Source organism: Anopheles arabiensis, chromosome 2 (assembly GCF_016920715.1).
Source record: "Anopheles arabiensis isolate DONGOLA chromosome 2, AaraD3, whole genome shotgun sequence".
Classification (NCBI taxonomy): Eukaryota; Metazoa; Arthropoda; class Insecta; order Diptera; family Culicidae; genus Anopheles; species Anopheles arabiensis.
Genome location: NC_053517.1, coordinates 75,810,729 through 75,829,617, shown reverse-complemented (window position 1 = coordinate 75,829,617; position 18,889 = coordinate 75,810,729). Strand labels below are relative to the sequence as shown.

The 18,889-nt window shown below is 44.6% G+C and overlaps 1 protein-coding gene across 1 annotated transcript; it reads left to right on the top strand.

Annotated features, from left to right (window-relative positions):
• Positions 1 to 543: 543 nt before the first annotated feature.
• Positions 544 to 18,880, top strand: LOC120895970. The gene is made up of 6 exons (XM_040299735.1): positions 544 to 1,067; positions 13,976 to 14,126; positions 16,563 to 16,637; positions 16,729 to 16,889; positions 16,977 to 17,150; positions 17,214 to 18,880. Exons 2-6 carry the CDS (start codon positions 14,046 to 14,048, stop codon positions 18,655 to 18,657), a joined length of 1,935 nt encoding a protein of 644 aa, XP_040155669.1. The 5' UTR covers positions 544 to 1,067; positions 13,976 to 14,045; the 3' UTR covers positions 18,658 to 18,880.
• The last annotated feature ends 9 nt before the right edge of the window (positions 18,881 to 18,889 follow it).

Sequence of the window (18,889 nt, the reverse complement as noted above, 5' to 3'; positions counted from 1 at the left end):
GTAATAAATTTAATTTAATTGCTGTTAATCTTGTTTTATAAATTGTACAAAAGTTAGTCGAACGTTAGCATAACATGCATGAGCTAACCACATTATTACACATTAGATGGGTATATTTTTTAGGCTGAAAAATACATTTTTAATCGAAGTTCTGAAAAAAACTAACGTTGAAATTGTTTTTATCTGTGAATGCCATAGCATTTGATGAAAGAATGAAAATGATTAAGGTTTTTTTTTCAGATTCGATTTAGCAGAAAATTGACTTAACTATTAGTTGTAAGCGTTTAACCCATCTGTCAATCTTTTTAATCTAATGCGTAAAATAAACAAAATATTGATACTCATTGTGTTTAATGGTATTTAATGATCTAATAAATGCGAGCTCTTTAAGCAACTTTTTCCCTTCTTATGTTTTTTAGCTTTATGCCTTTTTCCAATTTCATATTGTGTTTTGGGAACCTGTTTCTAACACAATATCCCATAGTGCGCTTGTGCTTGGTGCGCGGAGGGGAAAAACTACGCTCGCGCTGCAAGCTGTTTTCATTTCAAATCCGAAATTCAAACGGACCGCGTGAGGGTAAAGCGTTCGTGGTCCGGACAACATCCGTTCCATGGTCCTAAGTGCGTGTGCGTATGGAAAGAATTTCGTGGTGAATTTGGTACTCGCAGTTGTTGCAAACCGCTTGCGACTGAAGGTGACTGTTTAATGGTACAGTTTTGCTTGTGCATAGAGAATCGTGAACCGGTGGTGAACGATTAAACAAACCCTACTGCAGGGAATGTACGCAGGGAAGACGCGACAATAGGGCAGTGTGCACATGTGCATCGTGAGAAACAAGGCGCGCACAGTGGTCGTGTTAGGCTTTGCAGTGCAATGAGCAAATGAGCAGCGTGGGCTTGTCTTAGATCGCGCTGCAGCTATCGCCATCGTTTGTGCAGTGCAGTTGTGCAGTGACATTCGTACGGTGTTTTGAGTGTGTGTACGATGGAAAGAAACCCAACAGCACCATCAGTTAGAAGTCTTTTCCATGGTTGAGAACATCGAGTGCGACCATTTTCAAATTACGGTAAGTCGAGTCGAAATTGATCGCTACTACAGCACACGATAGTTATAATGGTTTTACCAGTACCCCTTTTGGGGTTTTTTTTACTGTCTGGTTTAAATGAAGCCCGCAGTGTTCGCTCCATCAACAAAAGGCTCGAACGGTACCATCATCAAAAGCCTCACTTCCTTTGACACCATGCGTCGTTTCAAGCGACGGCAACTTCCTTCCACATTATCCTATTTTCTTCGATAAATTGTTCTTCCGGACGGAGCCGTTTGGAATTGTCGTCGGTTTTTGTTCCCCCAATGTTACCGCTTTCGCCCTTCTGTGCCCGTTGAGGGTGAGTTTGCCACGGCACGCTGTGAAGTGCCGATACGCATGCGATACGCGCCAGCGGCATGCGCAAAGGAAAGGCGGCAGCATGTCGTAGCAGCAGCAGCGGGGGGGTCGGACAGGGGTCGTGTCAGTCTTTTTTGTGCACTTTATTGCCCATTGCCCGGACACCAGTGATCGGCAGGTTGGCATTGTGCTTGTTGTTGGACGGACTTTCGGAAGTATGCAAGAAGAGGTCGATCGGGCCTGCGGTACGCAGAAGAGTGCAACATTTTCCTTCGTTTTATGCATGTTTCCTTGCATATTTCCTTTTCGTTTCTTGTGTGTGAAAATTACCGATCGGTGCGCGGCGGTAGGTGAGGGACCGTTGTTTGCCGACCCTATTGTCTCAGCTGGTGAACCGTTTCGCAAGAGGGTTTGAGAGTGGTTAAGAACCTTTTTTATGCTGTATTCTCCCAGTCAACTGCCATTCGAATCGTTTAAGTGCTGCTCCCTTTTGTTCATTTTTAATGGCATTGGTGGCAGAAAACAGGAAGATTGTGATTGTGTTTGCGGTTCTAAGAACAATTCAGCCTAATAGTCTGTTTGTTCTGTGAGAAGTTTTTTTTAAATTTCCTGACTTCATATCTGAGTTTTATTTTCAGATTTTAGTTTATTGCTTTAAAATGTTTAACAATTTAGAATACTGTCAAGAGGTACAACTTGCGCAGCATTCTGTTGCGCAAAACTTATCCTTGCGCAGATGTTTGCGAGCTTGCGGCACAGTACGTGCCTTCATGTGTTTCAACTCTACCCATTTAACGTTTTTTTCCTCCTTTTATTAATGGCCCTGTGCTTTAATAGGTGTTACAAATACAGCAAGTGCTGCGAAAAGCTCATTACTATTCATTGGATTCAGACTGTCGCACAGAAGGAATGCTTTACCGGTTGCTTCACTTCACTAGCGCAACAGAAAGAAAGCTAATAATTTAAATTGACCTTTAAATGGGGCTTTGTTAAAATGGGAACCGTTTTGTCAGACGACAGACCGGAGAAAACACAAGGCCATTGCACAAAACAACGGCCCTCCATACACGTGTGAGGTACGAAGGGGAATTGTAATGTTTTCGCATAGCTTAAAAGTGTCATCACCGATTAGTCTTGCCGATTGTACGCAGAAGAGGATTGTTTCCATGTTTTTGCTGTGCCGGGCAGAGACGGTAACAGGCGGCTGGCGAAAGGTGGCCGAAATGGCAGCGACATCTGGAAGGCGGAAAAAACAGGCCGACTCATCATCGCGCTCGACACACCTTTAAAAATTAGCGCGAATGGATGGATGTACGAAGGCCCGGGTCGAAAGCACCGCAAGCAGCACCGAACTGCCGGCCAACCGAAGATATGTGTTTGCGTCTGTGCATGAGTGGAGAGTGGCGCGGTGGGTTTGGAATTTTGGAATTGTTTTTCCGCCACCGCCCGATCTGTTGCGCAATCGCGGACAATCTCTCTCGCGCCGTCGGTCGACAAATGCGCGTCACGCAGATGAATTATTTTTCGCCACCTTCATGCGGTCTAGGAAGCGCTTACGAAACGAGTGCAACGAGAGGGGGAGAGGGCGCTGGTCGAAGGGTTGCTGTTGTCTTGTGCCCGTTTGCACCCGAGGCCCGATTCCGAACACAGTGTTATTGTCTAGTGCGCCTGAAACAACTTTGCAGCGAACATTGGAATTTGCTGAGCGACCCTTGATGGAACTGATGGGCGAAAACGAAAGAGGCGCGAACTACTATGCTAAGAATGTGAAATTGAGCTTAATCGGGGAGTGAAAATAGTACCCACCAGATACAAGCAGGAAGAGATCTGTTCCGATCTCTGTTCGCTCTGGGCGAAGATTGGACCGGAGCAAAGAAAGCGGAGCGCAACATGCTGATGGGAAGCTGCTGTTGTTAGGGCGCAAAAATGTAGCAAAACATAACAATAAACAAACCCCCGGTGCGTGCGTGTGTGTGCTTTGCAGCAGCAGACTGTAGCTACTAACAGAGGTGTTGACCTGTTGAGCCTGATGAGTCCACGCCTGTTAGCAATTCAAGCCGGAATACGCCTGGCGAGCGCTTCTCGGTGCGCGCAGCATATGTAACGTTATGTTACGTTACGCAGCGAAGCAACAAGAGCAGAGAGAAACACATCCACACACCGGCAGACGAATTAGACTGAGGGGAAAGATTGCTTTCTTTTTTGAATCGTATCGATCACACGAGATCGGCCTGACAGCCTGAGACGAGCAGTTTGAGCGCGAAGCAACGGACTAGCGGAAAAACAGACAATTCAATGCGCGATCAGAAGACAAGCGCGCACTGATTTTTTTTTTGTATGCGTACACTGACAGACTCTGGGCGTCGGATCTGGATCCGCATCTCCGGATCCCCATCCACCGAAACCGAGCATTTTTCTATAGCTATAGCGAGCCGTGTAATCTGATCATCGAGCAATTGGGTCATATGTACAATTATCACAACACACAACCTCAACTAGCCTGAATTCTCCCTACCGAGGGAGGGAATGGAGTGAATAGGGTTTTTTTTTGTATTATTGCCATCGCCACTGAGCGTTTTTGCTTTTTAAAAAAAGGGCAACTAAACACTAAAAAACCAATTGGAGCGCCGAAGAAAAAAACCAGACGGTACCACAATTGTGCTGGCCCTACGGTAGCTGCAAGGAATCCACGGTATGACGGATGATCGACAGAATTATCGACATGGGCCAACATGTGTGATAAATCATGCGAAAACTCTCCTACAGCGTGTGCAGGGCAAGGGTGTAGCGCACTACTCGCAGGTGGTTCATGTATGCAACGCACGAATGCGCGCCGATGTGTCGATCTGCGCAGTGGCAGATTAAAGGGGCACGTACCGGCAGGTATGGCAGAGCTGTGTAAATCCCGCCAGCCAGATACTGAGGGGTGGCACACACAACTGTTTAGCTCACAATGTTACTGTTTTTTTTTAATGAAGCCTTATAAAATATGTCGATTGGTGCTGTATTGGATGTGTCGATTAGAAATGTTATGTGTATGTATGTGTGTTTGTGTATCATTGAAATGGAAAATTTTATTGGTGGCACCCAATGATACACCGATGGTACCGATTTAATATGCATGTTTGTGTATCTTTGTGAGTTTCAAACATTAAATTGATTTAACTTGCTGTTATTTTCTATTGCTTGTGATATAAATGATTACAGGTAACCTAAAAACATTTTGCTATTTTTGTAGTACAATAGCACTGAAGGCACTGAAGGCAAGGAATGTTTTCTGTTTCTGAAAAGCGATACTGAAAGCATGAATTATACTAGCTAATTATTTTATCTGTTGTTCACCATCCACCGATCCTGTTTCAAGCGCTAACTTGTTTCCCAGTAATAACCCATGTGCTGTTTGTGACGATGATAGAGCAATAGCGGATCGATTTGTTCGCGACTTATTCATCGCGCTTCATCACAATGGAGGGAAGGAATGCATGGCCAGCAAACGGAATTGATCCATCCGGAGCCGCAAACCGGTCCCGGGGCAGAGATTCCATCGTCATTCGATAGCTAATAAATATGCAATGACACACTGACGCATTTATCGCTAGCGTCTCTGCTTCGCCGCGACGAAGATGCCGAGCGGACGGGAAGCGTACTGTGAGGGTACTCGCCGGTGAAGGACACTGGAGGGTAATCGGCGGATGTCGGCTCGGACCGATCGGATGCTTAACCTTGAAAAACTAATCACTAATCAGCGCAACGGCATTGGCGGGTATCGATCCCGAGAGAAAGCCGATCCGGTTCTCGGCGAGGAGGTCGATCGAGAGGTCTCGAAGCAGAAGACCAACCCAAACAAGATGGGGCTTTTCCGATGAGCTGTTGAAGATTTCTCGTTTGCGTGCGGAATAGTCGACCTTTTACCGTTTACGCTTGGTTCCATGTACCCCGTGTGGCTAATGAAACAGGCCAGACCAATTGATCCAGTTAGCTCGTGACTCATAAGCGATGTCTCTAATGGCCGGGGCGTGTGACAGCGAAAATTGCCACCGTTTTTTAGTGCCACTCAACTTAGGTCCTCCAGTGGTAGAGCGTCGTTGTTCAAGTGTCTGAAGCATCCTACGACCCGAACTGAAGTGTGGGCCCTTTTCCCATCTTTGTTGGGTTGCTGTTGGCAGCTCTTGGCAAAAAGTATGCACAAAGACGCACCCATTCGCCATTCCGCGCCACGCTCGGGGTTGAAGCTAATGTACATTAGCTCCAAACGTACATACACGCACACACGCCGACGCCACTTGCACGGGTAAATTGCATTTATAATTGTAGTTATTGTAGCGTGGGGAACTGGAAGATTAGCGTCGGCTACACATATCGTAAGAAGAGCGCGATCTCGCGAGGGCATCACACCGATGACGATCGAGCCGGAGCTGCCACATACATCGCATTAGTTGGTTTCTTTTCCCTGTTGTTATGTATGCGCATTGTTGGGGGTGTGTGTATGTGTTTTTGAGGGGGATGATGAGCGTTTGTTGTCTTTCTTTCGTGTGCGTTCCGTTTGCGCATAATGATTTGCGGCCATTGTTACCACCATCCTCCTTTCCCCGGGCACAGTGCGAAGAGATCATACCCGATGTCTAATGTAGATGCACGTGTGCGTGAGTGTTTAGGTGTTTGGGGCACTTTTTTTTTTTGTTTATTTCACATTCCTGAGCCGTTTTGATTTGTTGCAATTGTTTACACCAAGTGTATACAGATCATTAAAATCTTTACCAAACAAAACGAAAATAGGCTGCCCAAGGTGTCTAGGGTTGGCATCAGGCGATATGATTTATGGCTTCGTCTTGAGCTGTTTCCATGCATTTTATGGTGTCGCTGGGAGTGGCAACCATGAAACATTGCGATGGATTTAAACGTATGCGATTAATACATTAACTTTAAAGAGATCAGAATAATGCCAACTGTGTGACCTCAACATCTGAACACCTGAATGCCAGTGTATTAGAAAACATTTGAAGAAAACTTGGACTTTGGATACCTTACTGATATTTGAGATAGAATTTCGCCATATCATATTGTATTTTTATTGCAATTTTGACAAAATTGAAAGTCAAGGACCTAATTTAAAAATGCTACTACCAATTGTATTTGCCGAGCTTCGATCTCACATCTATCATATAGTTTACAAAGTGCAATTAGAGTGCTATTGGATCAGGGTCTGATTGCCTTTTTAGTCAAAATGGAGCAAGAATTAAACACTTACAAGGAGCATGAAATAAGCTATTACAAATTTTCAGTACTGATTTTATTAAGCTATCTTAATATGGTAAACTTTAATTCCAGACCATAAAGTCTCAATTTAATGCTGTCCAACATATTGTAAAGCAACTGATGAACAATGATGATGGATGACGTATCGGATTTGCTTGACTCAGGAAAAGACTCTTTCAAAATTATCTCATTTGGAATGTTTTACTCTGCCGCTTGTGAAACCCAATTGGATTTCAGAATCGTGAAGAAAATTTTTGATTCCTCTTAAGCGATGAACCAGACGCGTCTTAAGTGACGTAATTGCCGAAAAAAAAGTTTTTATCCATATTAAAGTTCAATTTGTCACATCCGACGAATTTTTCTGATATCTGATACCTGTTCATTAATTAAACACGATCTTAGTTTTTTACTGCTAGCCAATAGCTTCGATCACAGCAGAGATCTCAGTTGAGCCGATCTCGGTTATTAAAAGCCGGTAATTACTGATTACTAGTACTGATTCTTAACTCAACCAATTTTGCCTCCTCAACCAGCGACATCATATACGCAGACAGATTTCTGGATTGATTTTCACAGTTTGCTATTTACATTCTTTATTCTTTAACCAAACGTCCCACTGTCCCACCTGTGTTCTCTTCAATCTTTAACCTTAGAAGGGGTTGCTTTTGTTTTAACTCATGCTAAAGCCAGGCTGAAACTCGATCTATTACTCATACTTTTACGCCTGCGCGAAATGACTTTGCAGTGACATAGCTCGCTTGATGTTTGTATTATTTCGTAGGTGAAAAAGCTGCCCGGTGTGGCTGTCATGATCGTTAGACACAAGCTTAGAATCCACGCCACAGCAGTTTCGAACACCGAAAGCAACAAACCTGTACGACAGTGCCTGCAGTGTAGCGAAAAGAAAAAAAAATAAATAAATCAAGGTCGGTTGTGTATTTCGGTTCAGCATTTTAATAACGCCCATCTTAACCGACAATTCGCGATGGAATGGAATATTTAATGTAGCATGTGCATGCTTCGAATTGATTCGAATCCAAAAACCCTTTCTGCTTGTTTATGGTAGAATTGTGTTTACCTCTGTTGGAGCGGCGCCTAGGCATGGTGTGGAATGTTTGCTTTTAATATGCGACGGATGACGGTAATGCTTTATTTTTATAGCTTGCGCTAATCGAAGGTTAATGTTTTAGTTTTCAATACAACCATATTTCAAAATCTAATTTGATCCTCACTTCCAAGGGTTTGACCTAGAAGGATTAAAAATTGAATAATAATGAATGCAATTGTATAAATTACATTTAACGATGCTGTTTATTTCATTAAGCACTTTTTTATTAAAAGCTGTTTGCTGATAGCACACTGACTGCTCAATGGAAAAGCCATTAACACTTTACAAGCCGTTAATAATTAGCTGAAGAAGGTAGCATGTCAGCATTAAAAATAATGTTCCAAACTTTAACCATGATGAATGCATGATTCATTACCTTCGTCCGTCGTCCATCATCCGGAAACGCATATTTGCCGGCGCATCGGCGGTTCTGCGTCTGTGTCATTCGGTGCAGTTCCCACCGGTACAATGTGCAGCAAGGTGCCATCGATGCGTGACCATGCAGCCTGCGTGTGTGTTTCTGTGTGTGTGTGTGTGCACCGGTAAGCGCATTAGCGGCTCGGTTAAAGCGATAGCCCTAAGGGAGCGCGTGCGTTAAAAGATAGTTCAAAATTAGTTTCCAACCACCATTAACGGTTGGATGTGTTCTCCGTGTAGCTTACCAACCCAATAGGGAAGGGGTTCGGCGGAATGAAGAGGCACACGGAGGGGTTCAAAAATGAAACAAAAAAAAACGGTATCGATCATTGTTCGGACCCTTCGATCCGGATGCGTTTATCAACCTCGGCCACCGGGCCTTGGTCGACGGCCAGGTGCCTAACCGTTACTGCCGGCCATTCAATGGTGCAACATAGTTAGCCCTGACGGGCGGACGGGTGGTGCATAACGGCGGTGAGCGAAATCATGCATAACGTCTTTCCCGTCGTGTCCCCCTTTGTTATTGCGTTGCGCCGTGGACAAGTTGTGGTCAAGTTCATGCATCAGCGGTACCAAGAGCGGCTGGTTTGACCATTTTCCCCCTCCTGCTTACGACTTTTCCAGCGGTCAACGCCGCCGGCCGGGCTGTGTTTTTCACAGAAGTTAGTCGCGCGAGGGTTCGTGTTGTGATTTATCGGCCGTCGTGTAGCGTTTGTTGGCTTACGGGCAATAAATAGCAAGAGCAAAAGCGTACGGAGAGAAGCAGCAGCGAGCGAGAAAAGGGACACTGGTTAGAATATGGTTCCGTTTCGGAGCGACCTTGTCCGAGACAAAATTGAATGGGAGGAAGTTACAACAGTCCGCCCCTATCTTTAGAGTGTTGCTCCTCGCCGTCGGGGTTTGACCAGGGCGGTCCCTTGTCCTGCAAGTGCTCGGGCGAACTAACGTTTCGTTTACAATGAGTGAGTGGCAGTGTGCGCACTAATCGTTTCTCAATCGTATCGCTGTTGTTATCCTTTCACGCAATGAATTATTTATATTGGTTTCTAGCAATGATATAATCCCAGCGAGAGAATGAAGTGCTTTGCGAGTCTGTGACCTTCACTCTGGCACGCACAGCAAGTAGGCTGCCTTAATGCGTCTGGAAGCTCCGATCTGTGGACAGGCGGAACTGAAATGAATCATTGCTAATCCTGTGGCTACGACTCGAGGCGGGATTTTATGCCGTTCTGCGCTACCAAGCCTGAAGCGCGCTGAGCGCTCAAGCTAGCACATGAACAAGAATTATTAGAAACACGCTTAAGAAGGCGCAGAATGAAACTTCACGGTTTACTGAGGCTAACCTGTAACTGAACGGCAATGAGCGTAGGTTGGTTCTGGTTGCTTTCAGTGTGTTATTTCTTCTTATTTAATTCAGAATGCTTAGTTTTCAGAAAGTAATGTTCAAAATGAACCTAAACGTACATCGATCGATCGAAATAAGCCTCAAGAAATGAGGTTGATGTGTCCATTATTCCGTTTGTATAAGAACATTAAATTTAGCTCAAACAGTTCGTGTCGTTACCATTCCCTCCCACTTGGCATTCGTTAGCATTAATTTATTTCGCCGCATACAGGAGGTCACTTGCCAGCATATTTTGTCGGCAAGGAATAGGCATCGCTATGTTGAATGAATTTGACCCTATCGGTATGCAGCGAGCATAATTCCGGCACTACCATCGGGTTTTTACAGAAAAACTAGGTTATGTTCCGGTACGGCATTTTTTTGTTTATGTCCAGGCCATTCTACAGGCATTGGATTTATAACATTCAACCCCTCCCTCACGAGTTCGGTAAAACACTTTCAATAAAGCTTGCGCACACCTGGCACCGCACCACAACCGGAAGTGTCTGCGCCGGGTCCCGTTTGACCACGCTGCTCCTTGGGACGTGCAGCAAAAGAATTCACACACACAATTATTCGGCCCCCGGAAAGCACCTTTGTCCCCGGCAAACCGGACTGTGGTTCAGTCCACAACCACAAGCAACGAGGATTGTAGGTGAATTTTCCGAGCAAAAGTTCTCACCGTCGATAGGGGGCGCAGCACTTGTCGGTGGTGGTGGTCTGCGGTTCTGACAAACCAACCGTAAAGCCAGGCAAAAGCCCACTCCCTCCCCCAGCTCTCAGTTCTCGGTTGGTTGATTGAAGAATTGCGTGTCTCGAGCGGGCAACTGCTGGCAGGAATGACTTTGCCTGCCAAATAGGGTGGTTGGTACGGGGTAGTCGTCTTGCTTACAACTTCTTCATGGTCACTTCAGTGAGCGAGGCTCTCTTTAGCACAGGAACGGAAAGGAACGCCGGGTCGTGGTGCGAGGCCTCTCCTCCTCCGTGTCGCGTTGCCGAAGGGGGGTGCGCCGAGGCTTAAATGAGCCGATGGGCTGAGGCAAGAATAATAACGCTAATAAAACACACAACAACAAAGCAACATTCATAATACGCAAGAAGTGTTGTTTGCCGTCAGTCGGAAGAATCGCACTCCCGTAGCGGCGACACGGTTCCGTGAGCAAAGCAATAAGAACGAGCGCTTCGTTCTCTTGCGAGTTGCGATGCGGGCCAAAAGGCAGTGAGATGTGAAGATGTTTCCTACCACTTCGAGGTCGTAGAATGTGAATGAGAAGAAGAAGAAGAAGAAGAAGAAGGAGGAGAAGAAGAAAAAGGAAAAAATAAGCAGGACGGAAAACTCGGTAAAGCCAAACGTTACAGAAATATTCCACACTGTGCCGGGTTGTAGATATAACCCAAACCCCGAAACTCAAAATTACATCCGGCCAGTGTGTGTTTGTTTGAAGATCGGGCAGCAAAGATAAGAAGTGGACACATTGGTCGGAGACGAAATAAAAATAGGGCTGTAATAGAATTTCATGGCAAAAAAAGGGCGTCAAAATGAAGGGAAGAAAGATCGAAGTCGAAAAATAAATAACTCAAGATAGGGTACGATCGATCCGGTTTTTCCGTTGCCCCTAATAAACCATGTGCAAGAAGCGAATGCGTCTTTGCTGGCCAGGGACAGTTTTCGGGCTGTCCAGATGGAATCGATTGGCATGAATGGTGGTTCCGCTGCGATAAACAACATGCACAGTGACCGGGCCCGGGTTGACCAGTTCCCATGGCGCCTTCTGCCTATCTCTGTTTATTACTTAGCTCCCTTCTCTTGCTCCTCGTTACCGACCGAAGGGGAATGAGGGATGAGATGTGAAAATTAAAGTACTGCACGCACTCTGAACTGCGCCTGGCCTGCCCGGACCTGGTGGGGTCTGGAGGGTAATTACGTTTCATAAAGAAATTATCACCTTTTGCCACTGCCGGTCATTAGCGCGTTACATTTGATGCGTTGGTGTCCACCGAAAATACGGCTCTTGTCCCCACCACCACTGCCGAAAGCGCTTGGATCGATGCAATCGATGTAAAATACATTTGCTGCGCACGTTAAAAATAAAGGGAGCGAGAGCGAGAGAAAGAGGAAATAAAAATCTGCAACATCTGATTACACTCAGGAAAACTTACTGCCGCACTTTCGATAGAGCTGCTTAAAAATAAATTTCTCTTTCATTTACTTTTTACAGCGACGGGAGGGTAATGTAGCGATCTTGTTTTAGTTTCCTCTTTCTTTTTGCTTTTTTTGTTTTTTTCGGAGGATAGTTAAAATTTTGCGCGAAATAGAAGCGCAGCCGGGTGGTTTGCGTAAAAGTTGAAAAAAAAAAACGAAAACGGAGCACAAACCGTCGAGATCGGAATCGCTGAAAGTAAAGGTCAATTAAACGGTTTGTGGCGAGCCTAGTTAGTTAGCTTGGCGAGTCGCGAAAGCGAGGGAAAACTGTTGCTTGTAAAACTGAATATTTAATGGAACGGAAGGAAACATTGGAGCTAGTATTGGTGGGTTTTGATTTAATAATTTTTCTTTCTCCAAAATTTATTAAAAATTCAAAATTTATTTATTTTGTTGATTTCTAATGCAACGATCCATAACGAATAAAAAAAATGGTTGAAAGCTAATATATTATTATAGAAAATATTTCATATATTTTACCTTTTTGTTCGTTCACTGACACGTTGTAAGTGTGTTGCAAGGGAAAAACTCCTAATCAAAATAATCAACCCAACACGTGCGATGAGCAAAAACACACGAATGCCTTCGCTCGCCAGTAAAATCGATGCCGGTGCAATCCTCATTACGATAAATGTCTTTATTTATTTACTTTTCACTAATCGTGAATGTGTTCCAACGATCGTGCTCGAGGCTGCCCTACCAGCACACGTACGCGTCGGCCAGACTATTCTATCGCGCTTCCACCAGACAAGGGCCTGCGGGACTGCAGTCAAGCATTGTTGCGTGTCGTTTTGTTTTGCCCGTTGACGGTTATGTCTTGTAGGTTTCGGGCGTATGATCGCGTCGTTGTTGCCCCCACCCCCTTGATGACGAAACCTGGGCAATGTAAAAGAGGAGCAATTTCTTGCTAGGTTATATCATATGCATACGCCGGCGGAGGCATTATGGGCCTAGGCAGGTAGGCCTAACCCGATCATCGGCACGTCGAAAGGGTGCTGATTGTGGCCTTTTCTTCGCTTGGTAGTTTGGGAAGAGGCAAATTGGAGGCAAATTATGTGCAAACTGGAGCGCATCGGATGGTGCTCTTTGCGCCAGACATCGCGTGGTGTTGTATAGCGCGGGCACGATGCCATGCCAATGGTGCTCTTCAGTCTTCACACTCTGGTGTTTGTGGTTTGTGGATGGTTCACAGAACTTTTTGTTTAAATGTTACACAATGTGGGAGGGAGGGTGGTGATTATCCGCAGTGATGCAAACTATGTTGTTTGGGCGTGCGTTAGAACGTTTAAGCGATTATGATGTCGTTTCTTTCGCACGCAGGGGTGTGTTTTCGAACGATAATGGGCTAGAGATCCCGTTGTGGGGAAGAAAGGCGTACGATTATTTAATGGAATAATTATATAATGCGGAAATTCATCTTGATCTTAATTCTTTTATGTTAAGGACGTGGTGTCGATATGACAATGGTTGTTTTGTTAAAAACCGAAACGTGTAAATTCAATTTAACAGTAATGTCAACAGGAAGTGGATATGATGCGATCAACATACAAGAACAGAAGAATCCATAACATCTGTTAATTTAGTAAGAACAACAATATTCGGATTTTTTGGTCATTTAAACAGCAATATGATATAGAAAAATGGTGAAATTTCTTTTTGTCGGTCTTTAGTTGTCAAAATAAAAACATGAAAATATCCTTCTATATCGAAATTCACCATTGAAAATTATTGAATTAAATAAACTAAAGAAATCAAAATATGTAGGGTTGGAACAATTTAAATAATAACCAAAAAATATCTAACAAAAAAAACTAATAACATAAACAACATTATGCTACCCAAAATGCTGACAATATAAACGAATAAGTAGATGCTTTACTTATGGCAGAACGTAAAGCGCTTCGATAGTTTTTCAGGTTACTTTTTTATTTATTACTTATAAGTTATTTTTTATCATTTTTTACGGCATTTATTCATATTTACTCTTTGTCATTGCTTCTCTTTTGATGTTTTGATGTATTTATGTTTTCAAATGTTTTATATTTCAAATTATTTGTCTTTTTCTTAATTGTTTCGCTATTGTTCATCTCACTGTTGCTTTAATTTACTTACGCTACGGTTGATACATGTATTTGTATCTATCATAAGTTAAGTATGTTCTAATTGAAATGTCTTTATATTTTCTATATCTCTTTTTTTTTTTCTTTTTGTTTGCATTTCAGAGAAGCCAGCTGCTTAAACAAACACTTTGTAGTTAGCAAGCTTTCAATCGATCATCATGATAGTGTCGTGATGGAATCCGGAACTATCGTCGTCAGTCATTCGCCAGCAGCCATTCCACGAGCATTCCTGAATGAACGTTCTTCTTCCATGGTAAGTGGGGTGCTGTAAGTGATCGAGGAAACAAACAAAAAAGCACTCTCCATAACATTTGTTTCCATTTGTTGCAAGTAATGCACTGTGCGGCATATGTTTGCGTTTGTTCGATTAAAGCACTTTTGTTGCGACAGTTTCAACTTCCGTTCCGTGCAGCAGTGCAGTCGATCGGGGTTGGTGCGCATTTTTACGCTCACCGACAAGCGAGCGGGTGAAATCATCCGTTTTACATCCATCCGTACGAATACCGTGGAGAGTTGTGGGTTTTTTTCCTCCTTTCTTCAACCGAAGCCTAAACCACCGTGCGACCCGCTGTGCGCAACCAACACCGGACGATCATGATTGATTATACACCCGTTAGGAAAGATGATAAATGATAAAAACACCGGTGTGGCCGGAGCAGCGTCGAGGGGAAAGTTGTCTGGTTGACACATTCTTGCTCGATGAGTGTACCGCGCTGTCGAAAACTGAACCGCAGGCGCGAAAAAGGTAAAACCTTTGCGTAAAACCGAAACACCTCCCGGGAGAGGAGTGCTGGCTGCTGGTAGATACCGCCGGTTGAAACCAATCCCGACACCCGTGTCTAATCTAACCGTACAGTGAAACTGTGGTTTATGATTTCGAAAGTGATGCTGAAGTTATTATTGTTTGTGTGCGGTGTGTGCATGTTACTGCAGCGAGCGTAACGCTAGTTCGTTAGTGCGAGTGAACGTGATGAATTTATTTGAAACATTAGAAAAGATCAGAGCAGGGAGAGTAGGTAAGAGGGAAAGGTTGCCCTAAACCGAATCCAACTCCAAACCAGAAGCCGAAATTAGCGACTGTTGCTTCGCTGGAGATGCGCCACTGTCTTGTTGCTGTTGCGAGCGATATATGAAGCAAATGAAGCAAAATCAGATCGAATCGTGAGCGTGGGACCAACACTTAGTGGCCTTTGCCGGCAGCGCCTGCCTATTAGTTCGGGCAAATGATGGAGTACGCGGGAGTACGCGATCGATGTTCACGGTCGAGAAGTGTGGCAGGAAATATGCAAGTGCAAGCACTGTTTGGTATTCCACCCCGGCCTCTGCATTACTGCCATTGAGGGGGAGTATCTGTTGTGTGGAGTAGCAAAACGAAGAAAAAAAGGGTTGCCCATTAGGTGGTGTTATGTAATGATAGTGCATTTATTTGTTTGCTTCCAGAGCCCCTTTATTATTATTCCATGTACACGTGTGAATCCTAATGCCCCTTATGACGGTACGTGTGGGATGGCGAAGGGTTTTTTGTGAAGATGAATATCCAACAGACGTACATTAAGCAATTAATCAACGATTGTATCGTTGGAATAAAGCTTGTGTAAGAACAAAATTACACGTCTCGTTTGTTTGTATGACCTAACTGAAGAGATTTGTAAGCTTACTAGCAAATACAATTTATATTTTTATAAGCTTTTAAGTGGTTTGGTAAAAAAATGTACACAACAACAAATGCTGCTAACTATTTGAAATATTTAAAGAGCAGAACAAATTCAATCATGCGCTCGCTACAACGAATTACAACGAATCTTAAGCGTTACAATTTGCATTGTTTATATTTTCGTCAGGTTTCCTATTTGAAAGAGTTGTCGTGATTATTACGCACATAACTGGCGTAAAAACGGATATCAAATCAATTGAAAGTATTGTTTTCTGGTGGTTTAAGCCTCATTCTACAACAAAGATGGACACTCTATCATGGAGCAAGATGGACATTAAATTTTTTGGGATATTTTGCTTTTGCTATCAATTGTTGATTAATAGCCAGCCACTGGAGAAAGCATTGAAATGAGACGAATGGCACACAGGAGAAAACAGCAGATATATATATAACAAAGTTTTTCAAGTCATATCCGAATGTGCACATCATTATTCACCACCTCCAAGATGTTCTTGAACAAATGTTGTATTCAAACATCACAAAGAACTGTCAAATTCAATTCAGATTGAAATGTGTTGAAAATCATGTAGAAGAACTGATAAATTATTGTGATGCAAATTCAACATTTGAAAGTTGATGAAAAACGTCTTGCAAGCAATTAAAATTTTTGTTGACATTCTAAATTGACACGGAAAATTATGTATGTCGTTACTCGTAGGACACTGATGAGGCACCTCAATAAATCCAATATCTTGCCACGGCTTGGACCACGTCCTTTTTTGTTAAATAAACAAGAAACGGAGTCATTAATATTACGCAATTCAGCAATATATAAGAGATTATATAGGATTTGAAAGATCAAAAAGCTTATATTTGGCTTGGTGGAAAAAATGGCTTGAAGAGCTTATTTATTAGCTAATCCATTAAATCTTATGGACTTGAGTAATTTATGTACTGTCACTAAATGCGCATATCATTAACGATGTTGTTTTGAATTTCATATTAATATCAGTTTTACACTTCTTTTATTTTCAGACTATTCTTCCAACGCAAGGCAAATTACAACAACATCCACCGAGAATGTCACAGCTGGAAACACTTGAAGCAAAGGTAAATAAGTGAACGAACTAATAAGCGCAAAGTAAACGACAGTACGCCAAGAACAGAATGTAATAGAGTTTTTTTCATGTCCTTCTTTTAGATGGCCAACATTGAAGTGTCGCTGTGCGCAGGGACGCCCCGGCGAAGAAAAGGAACATCCCTTGGAGGATCCTTGTCTGCCCGCTCTTCGCCACGACCCGAAACGGCACCGTCCCGTGAGCTCCGAACCGCTTTGCAGGACCGAGAAGCAGTGATACAGAGGTAAGCGTAAATGTTAAACAGCTAAACAGCTTTTGGCCGTAGCTTTCATCTCAACTCATCGCATTGTGTATACACTTCAATTTGTAGTTTACGACTCCAGCTTGGCCTGGGGAAGTTGCCTCGACCAACAGGACCACCGCTGGACGACACGGAACGGCCAGTAGCCGAGCAACGGCTAGCGAAACTGAAATCAGACGCCGAAACAAAGCGACATGTGATTAAGAATCTGAAATCCGCCCTCGTAAAGTTGGATGTGACAGAGTAAGTCATGCAAAACACAGATTTTCTGAACATTCACTAACTGCCTGCGCTCTCCCATTGCAGCAATATCGACGTACGAATACGGCAGGCCGAGCTGGAGTACGCTCTAGGGCGCGAGGAACTGCAGCTACTGTCGCTGGTCGAGGAAGCGCGAGCCCTGCAGGGACGGCTAGACAAACCAAAGCAAGAACCAAACACGCTGTACGGGCTGTTGCAATCGGGCGCTAGCCTGAGTTTGCTTGCCGTCCGCGCGTCTACCGGACGCTGGAACGCAAGCACCAGAAATGAGCAGCCCGGCTTTTGGGTCGACTGGGTGCTGGAAGGCGAAAGTCTGCAGCGTGGTGATCGCATAATTGAAATCAACGGCAAACCGATCGGTGGCCGCAATCGGGAAGAAATGGTTCGTGCCATCGGGTCCCACTCGAAGTCGGAAATAGTGGTCGCACGTCCGAGAAAGCCATCCGCAGCGGGTGTGAATCAGCTGTCCCATCAGTCGCTGCAGCAATCGCAGGCCGACAATATTCGACTGCAGCATCGCATCTCGTACCTCGAGGATCAGGTGAGGGAGCTGCTCGCTACCAAAGACCAAAGTGGCGTGATCCGCAGCGGTGTGGCAGTGAACGGCAGTGGTGGGGCGCACATCACGTCCATCAGCATCACGTCACCACCGTCGACGCCACCGGAGGGCAAAACACCACAACCGCCGCATATTTACAACTACATCGACGAAAAAGGATCTTCGCCGCGCAACGGCAGCCCGGGACACGTTACAACGACCACCATCATCAAGGAGTGCGATCGTATCAATGGCGAGCTGACAAACGGTGCCTCGGATGTGATGAAATATAATCTGAGAAATTCGCTGTCCTCCTCGAAGATCAGCATCAATGGGGGCGATTCGCTGACCGCCCAGTACTACAACCGCAAGGAAAGGGATAGGCGCGAGCGCGAGGCACGACGACAGGATCGCGAACGCTATCTGCAGCAGTTCGGGGCAAAACTGCAGCGCAGCACGACTGATCTGGAGAGCGATTGTGATCGAACTCGGTCGCTACAGCACAGTCACAGCCGTAGCCACGCGCGAAGCGTAGAGCATTTGAACGGTGAGCGGAAACGGTTGGTGGCGGCGACCATCCACGAAACGGCCACTACCGGTCGCCGCGGTGACAATCGCACCGTAAAAAGTCTGGACTTTGAGTCGGACACCAACGACCAGTACGCGTCGGAACCGTCGGGACCGATTGGGAAACATGGTGTCCGGCCAGCACCACCAAAGAAGCCGCTCCGCCTGTCGCTGCAGCGTGCCCAAAGTCTGCAGACGGTGGATGGATTGATGCTGGAAGCGGCAATAGCGGCTAGCAATGGGCACGATAGGAAGCGGGGCATGAAACGATCTCACAAGAGTGGCACCAAAGTGGTCGATCCGAGCGCGACGATGACTTCCCAATACATTGAGAACAGTGCTCCGATGCAGACGGCATCGCTGGGGCGTCAGAAGTATATGTAGAGTGCGTGTTGCGAAAAATGACCGAGTGGCATTGCATGCCTTGACTATGCGCAACCTTTTTTTTTGGGTGAGAGTATATACATAAATCGCAAATGGAATATGAATAGCAATACACTATGTTGTAAGATCTAAATTGTGACAATTGACTGCTAATTCGTATGATGGATTAGCGTTGTACGATTTTGTCCGTTAATAAAGAGAAAAGCGAAAATATGAATATTAACTTAGCATC